At 36.0% G+C, this 15,026-nt stretch overlaps 1 protein-coding gene across 1 annotated transcript in view; it reads left to right on the top strand.

The window, feature by feature from the left end:
• MCTP1 (multiple C2 and transmembrane domain containing 1) overlaps positions 1–15,026 on the top strand; it is a 397,320-nt gene that overhangs the window by 272,676 nt on the left and 109,618 nt on the right. Inside the window, exon 17 of the mRNA XM_049769129.1 lies at positions 7,600–7,719. Coding sequence (XP_049625086.1) covers positions 7,600–7,719 — 120 coding nt within the window. The remainder of the gene's footprint in view (positions 1–7,599; positions 7,720–15,026) is intronic.

Genomic DNA, 15,026 nt, shown 5'->3' with positions numbered 1-15,026 from the left:
ATCCATGTATAGGAAAATTTCATGACTTCATCTCTCCTGACAGCTGCATAATATTCCATTGTGTATATGTACCACAGTTTCTTTAGCCATTCGTCTGTTGAAGGGCATCTTGGTTGTTTCCAGAGTCTTGCTATGGTAAATAGTGCTGCAATGAATATAGGTGTAAGGAAGGGGTTTTTGTATTGTATTTTTGTGTTCCTAGGGTATATTCCTAGGAGTGGTATAGCTGGATCGTATGGGAGCTCGATTTCCAGTTTTTGGAGGAATCTCCATATCGCTTTCCATAAAGGTTGAACTAGACGGCATTCCCACCAGCAGTGGATAAGAGTTCCTTTCTCCCCACATCCCCGCCAACACTGTTTATTCTCATTCTTTGTGATGTGTGCCATTCTCTGTGGTGTGAAGTGGTATCTCATCGTTGTTTTGATTTGCATCTCCCTGATGATTAGTGATGTGGAGCACTTTTTCATGTGTCTTTTGGCCATCTGTATTTCTTCTTTGTCAAAGTGTCTGTTCATTTCTTCTCCCCATTTTTTGATGGGGTTAGATGTTTTTTTCTTGTAAAGTTCTGTCAGTGCCTTGTATATTTTGGAGATTAGCCCCTTATCTGATGGGTATTGGGTGAATAGTTTCTCCCACTCAGTGGGTGGCTCTTGTATCTTGGGCACTATTTCCTTTGAGGTGCAGAAGCTTCTCAGCTTAATATATTCCCATCTGTTAATTTCTGCTTTCACTTGCTTGGAGAGTGCAGTTTCTTCCTTGAAGATGCCTTTAGCCTCAATGTCCTGGAGTGTTTTACCTACGTATTGTTCTATATATCTTATGGTTTTGGGGCTGATATCGAGGTCTTTAATCCATTTGGATTTTACCTTCGTACATGATGTTAGCTGGGGGTCTAAAGAACTTCTGTTCTTTTATTATTGAAACCAATGTGAATTGCAGGTCTTTCACAATTGTATTTCGGGCACATAGAGACAGTGGATTAGGTCATTCTCACCACCAGTGTTGACTTCCGTCCACCATAGCTCCCAGCATGCATCTAATACCTCCATCCTTAGCTTCCTGGACTATTAGTGTAACAGGTCCATTTTGTGTATAGCCTGTTATAGTTTGGACCTCTTGATTCTATTGTCATTAACTTTGGTTTGGATATTTAGATCTGACCTTTTTTTTTTTATTTCCACGTAATGCTCCTGAGATTGCTTGGCCTCTGGGTCCCACCCACTTTTTTTTCTCCATTTGTAAGATGCCTTTGGTCTCAATGTCATGGAGTGTTTTACTGATATGTTGTTCTATATATGGTATCAGGTCTGATATCAAGGTCTTTAATCCATTTGGATTTTACCTTCATACATGATGTTAACTGGGAGGTCTATGTTCGCTTTCTTGCAAGTGGCTAACCAGTTCTGCCAGCACCACTTATTGAAGGGGTTTTCCCTGCTCCACTTAGGATTTCTTGCTCTTTTGTCAAAAATTAGGTGCTTGTATGTCTGGGGAACATTGTCTGAAAACTCAAGCCTATTCCACTGATCTGAGGGTCTGTCTTTACTCCAATACCATGCTGTTTTGATAATTATTGCTTTGTAGTACAGTTTAAAGTTGGGGAAAGTAATACCTCCCATTTTCCTTTTCCCTAGGAGTGCTTTAGCTATTCTAGGGTGTTTATTGTTCCAAATGAACTTCATAAGTGTTTGATCCACTTCTTTGAAGAATGTCATGGGTATTTTTAGAGGGATCGCATTAAACCTGTATAAAGCTTTGGGGAGTATTGCCATTTTAATTATGTTAATCCTGCCAATCCATGAGCAGGGTATGTGTTTCCATTTCCATGTGTCCTCTTTTATTTCTTGGAGCAGGGCTTTATAGTTTTCTTTGTATAGGTCCTTCACATCTTTGAGCAAGTTGACTCCAAGGTAGTTGACTTTGTGTGGCACTAATGTGAATGGGATACAAGAGCCACCCACCGTGTGGGAGAAACTATTCACCCAACACCCATCAGATAAGGGGCTAATATCCAAAATATACAGGGCACTGACAGAACTTTACAAGAAAAAAAACTAACCCCATCAAAAAATGGGGAGAAAAAAATGAACAGACACTTTGATAAAAAATAAATAAATAAATAAATAAATAAATAAAAATGGCCAAAAGGCACATGAAAAAAATGCTCCTCATCACTAATCATCAGGGAGATGCAAATCAAAACAATGATGAGATACCATCTCACACCACAGAGATTGACACATATCACAGAGAATGAGAACAATCAGTGCTGGCAGGGATGTGGAGAGAAAGGAACTCTTATCCACTGCTGGTGGGAATGCTATCTAGTCCAACTTCTATGGAAAGCGATATGGCGATTCCTCCAAAATCTAGAAATTGAGCTCCCATTCGACCCAGCTATTCCACTCCTAGGATATACCCTAAGAACACAAGAATACAACACTAAAACCCCTTCCTCACACCTATATTTATTGCAGCACTATTCACAATAGCCAGGCTCTGGAAACAACCAAGATGCCCTTCAATAGACGAATGGCTAAAGAAACTGTGGTACATATACACAATGGCATATTATGCAGCCATCATGAGAGATGAAGTCATAGAATTTTCCTATACATGGATGTACATAGAATCTATCATGCTGAATGAAATAAGTCAGAGGGGGAGAGAGAGAGATGCAGAATAGCCTCGCTCATCTATGGGTTTTAAGAAAAATAAAAGTCATTTTTTCACCAATCCTCAGAGACAATGAGAGGTGAGCTGGAACTTTCAGCTCACTTTATGAAGCTCACCACAAAGAGTGGTGAATGCAGTTATAGAAATAACTACACTGAGAACTACCATAAACATGTGAATGAATGAGGGAACTGAAAAGCCTATCTGGAGTACAGGTGCTGGTTGGTTGAGATGGAGGGAGACTTGGGACATTGGTGGTGGGAATGTTGCACTGGTGAAGGGGGGCATTCTTTACATGACTGAAACCTAATCACAACCATATTTGTAATCAACATGTTTAAATAAAGAAAAAAATCTGAAAAGTAATAGGATAATTTCTACTTTTCAGTTGGTAAAACTAAGAAAAATCAAGTAACTTTCTTAAGATCACATCATAGTGACTATTTAGCTAGAATAAAAAGGGTGACATGATTCAAGCTCATGTACTTCTTATATTGTATCTCAAAGCCAGAGTTCCTTGAAAAATCCAATGTTTATGTCTGAGAGTCCAAACAGATTGACGGAAAATTTCTAACATACAGGATAATAGGATGAAGACAGTTGTGTGCACTATTACTATTTGACCATATTTTCTTCTAAAGAATTCCATTTGTAAATTCCAATGATTATATAATGACTTTTAAGAAAATCACCAAATGTATTGAAATAATCAGACTCTGTGATAAATAGGAATAACTAATGTAGGACCACATCTTTTGTTTGAAATAAATATAAAGAGCCCATGAAAGTAAAATATAGATAGCATAAGTTTATTAAAAGTTTTTAGAATGGGAAAGATGGTGCTATGGTCACAGAGAGAGGATAGACAAATAATGACACCATAGTGATAGAGTCAACTGAAATGAAATATTAGAAATGAACCCTTACCAGCTGAATGAAAATCAGGTCTTCTCTCCAAGTACCACACTGACAATTATAAGTTCTAGAAATATGGTCAGAATAATGCTAAAAATTTCATGTGTGTATTTATATCTTGGGAATGTTTCATGGATTGTTCTAGTTTCTTGCTTCTTTTTCACACCATTACAATTAATTTTATCTTGTTCACCACTTTATAAATGGAGAACTATAATCAGGACCAAGGACAGATCCTACGTCGGCTTTTTTTTTTATACATAAAATCATCTAGCACCTCACCCTCTTCCAGTGTCTACTTTCTTCCATCATTGTACTAGTGTTCCCTCAACCCCTTCTGCCCCATATAAGGATCATAATGAAGACTAGCCAATTATTTGTTTCTCTTGTTTTGAACTTTTGTTATTCCTCTAATATATTTCTTTATATTCTGCATATTGTGTTATCCCCTCCTTCTGACTAACTTTGCTCATCAGAATACTCTCCAAAACCATTCCACATAGCTGTAAATTGCATGATTTCATTTTTATTTAAGTCAAATATAATTCATTTGGGTCTCTCTATGTATTTATTTCATTTTGTTTTTTTTATCTAGTCATTTTGTTTGGTGTATTTTGTTTATGTTAAGACCATACCTGGAAATACTAATGTTACTTCTGGCTCTTCACTCAGCAGTTAGTTCTGGCAGTGCTCAAGGAACAAAATGGAATTCTGTGCTTGAGCCCTTGTTAATCACATGTAAGGCAAGCAAGTGTCCTACCCACTGTAGTATTTATTGCTCTGGCCCCTCTAGTCTTTGTTTTGGATACTTGGGTTTATTTCCTGTATTTTGATTATTGTGACTAATGCTGAAATGAATACAGGGATGCAATTGCTTTTTCTGAATTGAGTTTTTGAGTCCCTGGAGTAAATCCTAAGAAGTGAACTTGCTGATTCATATGAAATTAACAAGTATTACAAAATTAAGTTCTCATAAAAGTAGAATTTAATTTTATGAGTTCTAGTATTATTAGAAATATCTATTTTTAACATGCCCTGACTAGTCAATATTACACCCTGTAGTGAGTAAGGATCTCTTTTCTCCATATCCACATCAACAGTGATTGATTTTGTTCTTTGTGTTAGATGCTCATTCACTGGTTTGTAACTCAAACCCTCTTTCCTTCCCTCCAAAAAATAATGAAACTGGATAATTTTTAATAATAGAAAATTATGTTCTTCATTCATGAGACCAGAATACAGGAAGTTTAGTGATTGTTCTAGAAAAATGCTACCTTACAAAGGAAAACTGAGCAGGCCCTATCTACTTTGAGATAGCTCACATCTCTATCAGCAGGATAAAAAGACATCTCAGGGAAAGATTTGTCAGCATAATACTAGGGTATGAATCTTAACACATTTTCTTGGAGCCACTTGGTTTGATACAGTATCTCGGTGGAATCTTTAATAATACAAATAACTAAATAGACTGATGGTTAATAATATAGGAATTCAGTGATTATTTATGAAGTAAGAAAATATCTATTTGCTAAACACATCTTATGCCTCAAGTATTAGGCTAGGCTAGTGGAAAGAAAATAAAGTATCAAATCTCAAAGTTTTTTTAGTTTCTACCTATAATATAACCAATAAGATCTAGACAAAATTACTTTTCATTTTTATATTATTCACACACTAAATTAGCCTTAATCATTGAGTAATAAATTTAATCTTGGAGCTGGAGAGATAGTGTATTGGATATGATGCCTGTCTTGCAAGCAGGCCCCAGTACCTCATATGGTCCTTAATCCTTGCCATAGTGATTCCTGAGTACAGAGAAAGAAGTAAGCCCTGAACACAGCTAAATGTGGCCCCAAAACTTAACAACAACAACAACAACAGCAACAAAAATTTGACCTTGAACAAAGTATAGTTTAAAATACAGTTAATAGAATAGCATATTTTATAATCTATATTTGTTATATATAGTTATATAGATATTTTATAGTATAAATTTCAAAAATTAAATGAAAATACTTTAATTTACTAAAAGTCAGATTAAATGATATATATGCTTATAATCTATACATTGACATATTTGAGAGTTATTTTCTTATTCAAGAACATGAAAATAGAATTATCCAGTAATTCTGTCCAATTTTATTTAGTAGTACCTACATATTATTCATGCTTTCTGGTATCCCTCATTATGAATGCCAAAAAATTTAGTAAAATATACAGTTTCCAAAAGTTGGTGTCATATTGAAAAACACAAATAGTTGGCAATGTCATGAAGTTATTTTAAATATTAGATAAAGTATGTTGGAGCTAATCAAGTCTATATACCTCTGTTTTAAAATTAAAATACAGAGAGGCAGAGTGAATGACTTTCAAAAGCCCAGAACACGTCTTCTGGTCCTTGAACTACGGGTCTCACTACTAATTCCTACTGTTTTCTTTCCCTGCATGTTGGATAAGTTGTAGGCATAGCTGGGCTCAGTTGTATTCTGAACAGTGTTGATGAACTTGGGATCATCTAACTCTCTGTAGGCTCCCAACATATTCTATATGGGCCACAAGTAAAAATCACATAAATGGAGGAGTGCATGTCATGACACAAGAGTAAGGTGCAATTCTGTCAGACAGGGGTGTAAAGGAGAAGGCAAGGTCAGAAAGGGGGACATATTTCAAGAAAGGCTGAAAAACAGTGATTTAGAAGACTACAAATGATCCTTAGTGCAGTTCCCAGTAAATGTGGACTGGAAGCCTCTTTTCTAACCTCTTGCACCCATCAAATGCAAAATGTTTACATCCTTCTGCCAGCAGGCTCAAATTCTCAGTTTTACTAGGATTTGACTAAATCTTATGTGAAGGTGATTCTAGAATTTGATATTAGAGTATGTATTGTCCAAGACTCTTGTTGGGTAGCTATCTAGCTTTATTGTATTTTGTAAGGAATTGGTAATATTTAACATTGTCCGGACACTTACTGAGTGCCAGGAAATGTGCTCAATTTTTAGTACATTTCAACTCTAATTTGTATAACCCCTGCGGTAGATACTTTTTATCTTAAATATCTATTTTACAGAGGAAGGTTATGAAAGGGGATGATATATAATAATTGCAGAGAGGTTATAGAGTTATTTAGCATCTGGAGTAAAGTCCAACTTGAAACTTCCTTCTGACTTAGAATTATCTTAATTTGAGAGCAGAAGCCACAGGCCCACAAAATGTAGATCATCTGTCGAGACTTTAATTATAAAGCTAATTGTCTTACAGTGTAGATGCCTTTAGAATCTACCAGGTTAGGTGAATTCTAAATCTAACATTTGTCTTACAATGAAAAATATCATTTATATGCTTAAAAGAGTAGGTCATTTTAAAGGATAATAGTAGTTATTTAAATTTTTCTTTGACAAAGTTATTCTACTTTCTAATATCTTTTGATTTCTATGACATTGCTGAATGTTAAATCAACCCTTTTCTTTTTATATTTCTTCGTAGCAGTTTTTATTCAGAATGTGAAATCTTTGGAACTCGATGGTGTAGATTGGTATTTTTTATCAGCCTATTATGCTTGTTACATTGTGTTGTCTAAATGAGATTGTTTTTTAAGTCTCTGATATTAAGTAGTGATTTATTCTTTATCAGTAAGTCAGATTATCAGCTATTTCTGACAACATAGTCAAACTCATTTTATGGATATTTTTTTTTCATTTTATTTTGTATAGCCTAACAATAATTTCATTGGAGGAAAAAAAATTAAAATTGCCGCATTGACAGTGTAATATACGGGATTTTTTTTCTTTTTAAAAAGAAACAAAGAAAAATCTTAACAGTGACTTTTCAGGGGTCAATTGTGATTTTTAGAATTGTCTAACAAGTTCTCAAGGCTTTATTTTTAAGAATAAATCTTAATGTTCTGAAGCATTTAGTTGTATTTTTTTGAAGTGCAGTAGGGAAAAGAGTTAAGTTAATGAAATACAGTATTGACTCATCTTTTTATTTCTCTTCTTTCTTTTCCAGCTCTTTCTCTTTGTTGTCTGGAATTTTGAGCTCTACATGATACCACTGGTTTTGTTGTCACTATTGACATGGAACTACTTCTTGATAATATCTGGGAAAGATAACAGGCAACGTGATACCGTAAGTCTCTACTTTCTTACTTCTAGGTGTTTCTGTTCTTATTCCTGGTCCCTCTGATAAGATCAACTTTGAACTTGGTTTTACAAACCAGAAATTCTTTCTATAAATACTCAGATTTGTTTCATTTCACAACTAATAACACATTAGTCCAAGCACAGTAAAAAGTATTTACCAATTCCTAACATTATGGATCTTGGTAAAAACTCGAGTCAAGAGTACACCACGGAATAATGTTAATTATGTGATTTTAATTATGAAAGGGTTGTTTCAAATGTTTTTTTTCTTTGATTCTCCTTTACTGTTTGATATCTAACATATTCTGGATTAAGCTCAATATCACAAAATTATTAGTGGCCAGATAAAACCAATGCATTTTTAGAATTGTCTAACAAGTTCTCAAGGCTTTATTTTTAAGATAAAGCTTAATGTTCTGAAGCATTTAGTTATATTTTTTGAAGTGTAGTAAAGAAAGGAGTTCAAATTAGACTGAGAAGAAAAACTGACCACTTGATAACCTTTGTAATTTTCCTGTCAACCTTTATTCCCCTTTGATTATCAAATTCACTAAACTAGGGACTAGAAGAAATATTTCAAAAAGTTTCTCATACATAAACAAATGTGTCTTCTCTCAATGGATATAAGAAACTTAATAATTCTATTAAGTGAGGGTTGAGAAAATAATTTAAGGACTTACCAAATATGAAAATCTATTAGATATTTTATCTTCTCAGCAGATTATGATGATTTTTATATAAAATTGATACCAATTATTTATAATTGATATCAATTTTTAATATAATTTTTATTTTGAACATAGTGGCTTACATATTGTTGACAATAATATTTTAGGTACATATTTACATAAAATCAGGGGGATTCCCATTGCCGATTTGTCCTCCCTACACCTCCATTTTCATTCTACCTCCCATATCCTCCTCCCTCACCCCCGGGACTGCTAGAAAATGTGGTCCCCTCTGTACCTAGTTTACTACTTAGTAGTCTTGCACCTGTTTGGTCTTGGTGCCTCCCTTTTTTCCCCCTCTAACTGGGAGGCAGGACTAGATAGTTCAAGCTATGTGGTTTTGTTTGAAGAAAAGAAAAGTAATAAACTGGGGTAAAAGTCTAATACGCCAAAAATGGGCAGAATCCTTCTAGAGGCTCTCATCATCGGTTTGAGAGATGAAGGAGAAAAATAAGGTGAAACACCCCAACAGTACAAAAAGAAATGTCAAATATCCAGTGAGCACTCCAACAATAACAACGATAAGTACCACAAAAATAGCCATGGTCTTGAGATAAAAAACATAAAGCAGGGCACATAAAGAAAAAAAAGAAAAGAAGAAAAAAACATAAATATAAATGGGGACAACAACTTCAATAACCACACCAACACAAAGAAATCAACAAGAAGTAGATAGGTAAATAAAAATAAAAAATAATAAAAAATGAGTATTTAAAAAATAATATATAAAAATATAAAAAATGTTTTGTGCTTTTTGCCTGTTTTTCCCCTCCTCAATGGCACAGTAAATAGTGGGGTCATTTGAAAAGGAATTCACTTGGCCTAAGAGATATGGGGTTTCTCCACCCTTGGAGTATATTGTCATGGGTTTAACTATAGACTCTGTTCAGGTTTATTTACTCTACCCTTGGTGCTTTCGTGGTGTTTGGAAGGCTTCTGCTCCTTCCTGGGTGATAAAATCAGACCTCTATATCTAGAGATCTCAGTATCTGCACAGGTCCAAGAGTGGGATTTATGATGAAATCTTTCTTTGTGGTTCTAGAAGTTCTATTCCCTCGGTGTCTTTTTAATCCATCTTCTGTGGTTGGTGGTCTTGATCTTTGCACTGATCTGAGGATGGAACCTAGGATAGCGTCTTTCATTGTGTTTCCAGAAGCCCCATTCCATTGCAATTATCTCAGCCAGACCTTTGGAACTGGGGATCATGGTTGTTGTACAGGTCGTAATTCAAACCCTAGACTAGAGCTTTTTTATTGATCCCAAGATATATACAGTTCAGTCATTGTTCTAGTAGCCAGTCATCTGTAAATCACAATCTTAGCTTTTGGACAGACCAAAGGGTGACAAGTCTTCTGATTTTGTCTCATCGTTAGCTGGTGAGGTAGGATAACCTGCTCTTAGGTCAAGCAGTTCCCATTTTTCTCGTTGTCAGGATATCATATTAGAGCTGGCACTTGTTGGTGGCCCAGCGGTATTAAGGATGTCCCGGATGGGGTTTGTTTCCCGTAGCTGTTGTGAAGAACTTTGTTGTTTCTATGTCTGGGATCTAGGGTTCAAGGCTGGACGGATGGTGTCTAATCACCTGGGGTCTAAGTTGGGTCTGCATGACATATTTTCAAGGTGGGAGTTATCCCTGCATTGTAAACAAGTATCAGTTCTTATCCCTAGTAGATAAGACCTCATTTTTATATGTAGAATTTCCCCTTTTATTAGTGTGCCTTTTCAGGGAGAAATGGTGCTACATTATATTGTCGGTGCATTTGGAGGTGGACAGAGAAGAAAACAGAAACAGGTCACACACCCAAAAAAGATAAAAATAGGAATAAAAATATATGTGCTCACCTATGTATATGTAGAACGAATATTTTTAAAAAATGAATTAGAGTAGTAGTAGAATTGAGTATCTTTGCATCTATATTCATTAGTGAGATTGGTCTATAGTTTTCTTTCTTGGTGGTGTCTTTGTCATCTTTGGGAATGAGTGTGATATTAGCCTCATAAAAGGAGTTGGGGAGGATTCCTGTTTTTTCGATGGTTTGGAAGAGCCTATGGAAAAGTGGTAGTAAGTCTTCTCGGAATGTTTGATAGAATTCACCTGTAAATCCATCTGGGCCTGGACTTTTGTTCTTAGGGAGTTTCTTAATTACAACTTCAATTTCCTCTGAGGTGATTGGTCTGTTTAGGCTTTCTAGTTCTTCCTTTTCCAATCTCGGAAGATGCTATTTTTCCAAGAATCTGTAGATTTCTACTGGGTTTTCTAGCCTAGCTGAGTATAGTTGTTCATAATATGATCTCATGATATGTTGTATTTCTTGGGGTTCTGTTGTAATCTCTCCCCTTTCATTTGTGATCCTACTAATTTGGGTGTCTTCCCTATTTTTTGGTGAGTTTTGCCAGTGGTTTGTCTATCTTGTTTATTTTTTTGAAAAACCAACTCCTGGTTTCATTGATTTTTTGTATTGTTTTCTTAGTTTCTATGTTGTTTATTTTTGCTCTGGTTTTTATTATTTCTTGCCTTCTGGTTATGGTTGGATTTCTCTGCTGCTGTTGTTCCAATTCCTTGAGTGATCCTTTAAACTGTTTATTTTGTCATTTTCCTGTTTCTTGATATAGGCCTGTATTGCTATGAGTTTCCCCCTAATTACTTCTTTTGCTGTGTCCCACAAATTTTGACAAGTTGTCTCTTCATTATCATTTGTCTCAAGGAATCTTTTTATTTCTTACTTGAGTTGCTCTTTGATCCAGCTGTTGTTGAGCAACATGTTGTTTAATCTCCAGGTATTAGTTTTTCTCCATTGTTTCTTCTTGAAGTCAATTTTGACCTCTGTTGCATAGCGATCTGATAGGGTGCTTCTAATGATCCTTATTTTGTGGTCTTATATAGGTTGGCTTTGTGTCCTAAGACATGGTCTATTCTGGAGAAGGTTCCATGTGGGCTTGAGAAGAATATGTATTCTGCTTTCTGGGGATGGAGGGCCCTATACAAGTCTATTAGCCCTAGATCTTCTAATTTTTCATTTAGAGCTCTTATTTCTTTGCTATTTTTCTGTTTGGTGGATCTGTCCAGTGGTGATAGTGGAATATTGAGGTCCCCTACTATTATCACATTTCCCTTCATGTGTTTCTCCAGGTTTGCAAGCAGTTGCCTCACATATTTTGCTGGCCCTACATTAGGTGCATATATATTGACCAGGGTTAGTACTTCTTGATCTAATGATTCCCTGATCAGTAAGTAGTGACCCTCTTTGTCTCTGATCACTTTCTTGAGGTTGAATGCAATTTGGTCTGATATAAGAATTGCTGTCCCTGCTCTTTTTTGTTTTCTATTGGCCTGAATAATTACTTTCCATCCTTTTATTCTAAGCCTATGTAGGTGTGTTTCTTGCAGACAGCAGAAGTCTGGTTTATTTTTCTTAATCCAGTTCTCTACTATGTGTCTTTTAATTGGAGAGTTTAGTCTGTTAATATTTAGGGATATTATTGACAAAGATGACTGTTGTGCAGTTCTGTTGTGTAGGGTGGTTTTTGTTACAATCGAGGGTTTGGATTGTGTAATTCATCTCTGAGTAGGTCGCTTAGGATCAGCTTTGTTTGCACAAAGAGTTCAAGTTCATTCTTGTTTGAGAATGTTTTTAGTCTGTCCTCCCATATGAATGATAGTTTTGCTGGGTATTGGACCCTAGGTTGGAAATTTCTTTCATTCAGTCATTTAAATATGTCATTCCACTGTCTTCTTGCTTGAATTATTTCAAATGGGAGATTTGGTTTGATTCTTATGTCCCTTCCTTTGTACTTGAGGTTATTTTCTCCATTATTGCTTTGAGGAGTTCATCTTTCTCTTTGTTTTTTGCCATTTGGATTACTATATGTTTTGGTGTTGGTTTATTAGGGTCTATTTTATTAGGGACTCTCTTCACTTCCTGGATTTGCACTGAAGTTTCTTTCCAGAGGGTGGGAAAGTTCTTTGCTATTATATCTCTGACTACTTGTTCTTCCCCTTTTTCTATTTCCTCCCCTTCTGGTATACCCACAATTCTTAGATTGTTTCTTTTGTCCTTGTTCATAAGATACTGGACTTTTCCTTCAAGTGCTTTGCCTTTTATTTCTTTGTTGGTTTCTTGGTCATTTTTTGTTTGCAGTTTTCCTCGAGTTCTTCAATGTGCTTCTCCAACTCTGTGTTTCTGCTCGTAAAGCTTGTTACTTTGTCTTTTAATTCCTTCAATTCTTTTTGTATGTTCTTTAACATTTCTTCTTTAATTTGGCTGAATTGTTCATCCATAGATTTATTATACTCGGTAGCTAGCATTTCTTTCATTTCTTTTATCAATTTTTGCATTTCCTTCTTCATGGCTGCTTTTAGGTCTCCTTCCCATGGATCTGTGCATTTTGGTGGACTTGGAAACTTGCTAAGGTGTGTCTCCGTATCTCCAGATATTAGGGTTCTCCTTGATTTACCCATATTTCTTTGCTTTTATTGGTGTGGTTTGGAGTGCTGTGCCTTCTAAATTCAGCCTGCTTTGGTCCCCTGTGGTGTGGGGATAGGTCCCCTCTCTGAGCGTGGTTCTAGAGGGGGTTGTTGGGTGAGCTCACTGAGGTTTGGCTCCTCCTGTGCTCTTTATGTGGCCTGATCCATTGCTTTTTCCTTTTGTTGTCAGCTAGTGCAGGTCCTCTCCTGGGCACAATGGTGGAGGGCGCTGTTGAGCCTAGCTCCTTCGCCCTCCCTCCCCTATCTGGAAGTCAGCCCTCCTTCAGTGGGTCTGGTCAATTTTCTTCTCCTTATTCCTGCAAGCTGGTGCAGTTCTGCTCCTGGCCACAATGGTGGAGAGCGCTATTGAGCCTAGGTCTCTATCCTCCCTCCCCTCTCTGGGGAAGTCAATGGAGCTCCGCCTCCTCTGAGCCTCAGCAGAAGAAATTCCCGTAGTCAAACCCACTCAGTAACTGCCCTCAGCCCTTGGGGAGTCTCAGGTCCACTCCGGGGCTCAGGGGGGTAGGCTGCTCTAGGTTAGCCAATGGTCCCGGTGGCAGGCCCAAGCTCACCCAGTCTATTCGTCCTAGCCCATCCCAGCGGCACAGAGTGGGTCAGATGCAGGGTTCTCCTCACCCGGTCTGCACTCAGCTCAGGCTCCGAGGTGTGGGGTGCAGCAGCGAGAAGCCTGTCTCAGGCTCCCATGTGGAGAGTGTGGAGGTGCCAGGGAAAAGCACTCACCCCAGATTATGCTGATTTTAAAATTTTACACAAAGGTCCCCCATTTAATTTTTGTTTATTTTTGTCAAGGATGTTAAAGAGCATTATTTGATCATCAGTTTAACTGATGTTATATTATAATAATTTTATTGTAATAATTATTTATTATATAATAATGGTTACACACTGTGACATAAGAAAATTTTCCTTTTAAATAACACAAGTGAAATATAAACTCTTTCATAATAATGTAGTTAACATCAAAATAAAACTCCCAATACACACTTGCAATGAAATAAACCATGTTTATTTCCCAATATTATATTACAATGTAATCTCTGTCTATCTCATTATCTTAGAAATTTGAAGAAAGTACTTCCCCACACCTCATTCATACTTGCTGATGTCTCTATAACATTTTTGGTAAAATAGAAGTATTCAAAACATTTTTATGATGTTTACAAACTAACCACTGATAGAGATTTTAGTGGTTAGGCAAAATCAGTAGATAATAAGTTGTTATTATTATTAACAAGGATTTTTAGATTGAAATTAAACATTGAGATCAAGCCCCAGATGCAGTAAGCATCTAGTGTCATAGAAAATAAAGGTTCCATTCACAATTAATCCGGAATAGTTCCTTTAAGAAAATAGGATTCTCTGACAGTTGTTTTGGGGTTTTTTGATCTCTTTTATTTCAGGGATATTGTTGAGACAGAATGTGTACTTTTCAGTCATTTGCCTTGAGTCAGCTTTGCAAATAAATTTATTTGTAAATGAGAGAAAAATTATAATTTTGTTGCTACACCTAAATCCTTTGGTGTACTTATCTTCAATATTAGTCATTAGTTTGAAGATTATTAATGTTCAGTGAAAAATTCAGAATATACCTGCATAGTCTGAAAATAGCTTTACTATTGGAAGAAAATAGAAGAATATACAAATTCCTTAGTAGTTAAAAGTTTCTATAAACTTTTACAAACCCATAGTGTAGGTTCAAATTATATCCATTTCTTTACTAGCTTATTTTCTAAAAAAAATTAATTCAAAAATTACTTGCCAAATCTTTTACTTTTAGGCACTTCTCTAGCAGACATCTTCCCTTTAGCCTTGAACAATATTTTATTCCCAGCACAGCTCACTGTGAAGCATTCTATAGTCTTACTTTCATGGAATGCCAACTACAAGCCATAACTCCCAGTAATTGCCTTTTATTTGCCCAAAACACACATATTCACATATTCTGCTCTTTCCAGGCACCAGAGCAGCAATCACAATGTTTCATTCAGCTTCTTATTTACTGGTGCAGTTGAGACCTTACATAGCTCTTAAATCCAATTTGTCTAATTATGTGTTTTCAGCCATATCCAGCTGTGCATT

This window comes from Suncus etruscus, chromosome 2 (genome assembly GCF_024139225.1).
Source record: "Suncus etruscus isolate mSunEtr1 chromosome 2, mSunEtr1.pri.cur, whole genome shotgun sequence".
NCBI classification, from domain to species: domain Eukaryota; kingdom Metazoa; phylum Chordata; class Mammalia; order Eulipotyphla; family Soricidae; genus Suncus; species Suncus etruscus.
This window is presented reverse-complemented; position numbering and strand designations above follow the sequence as displayed.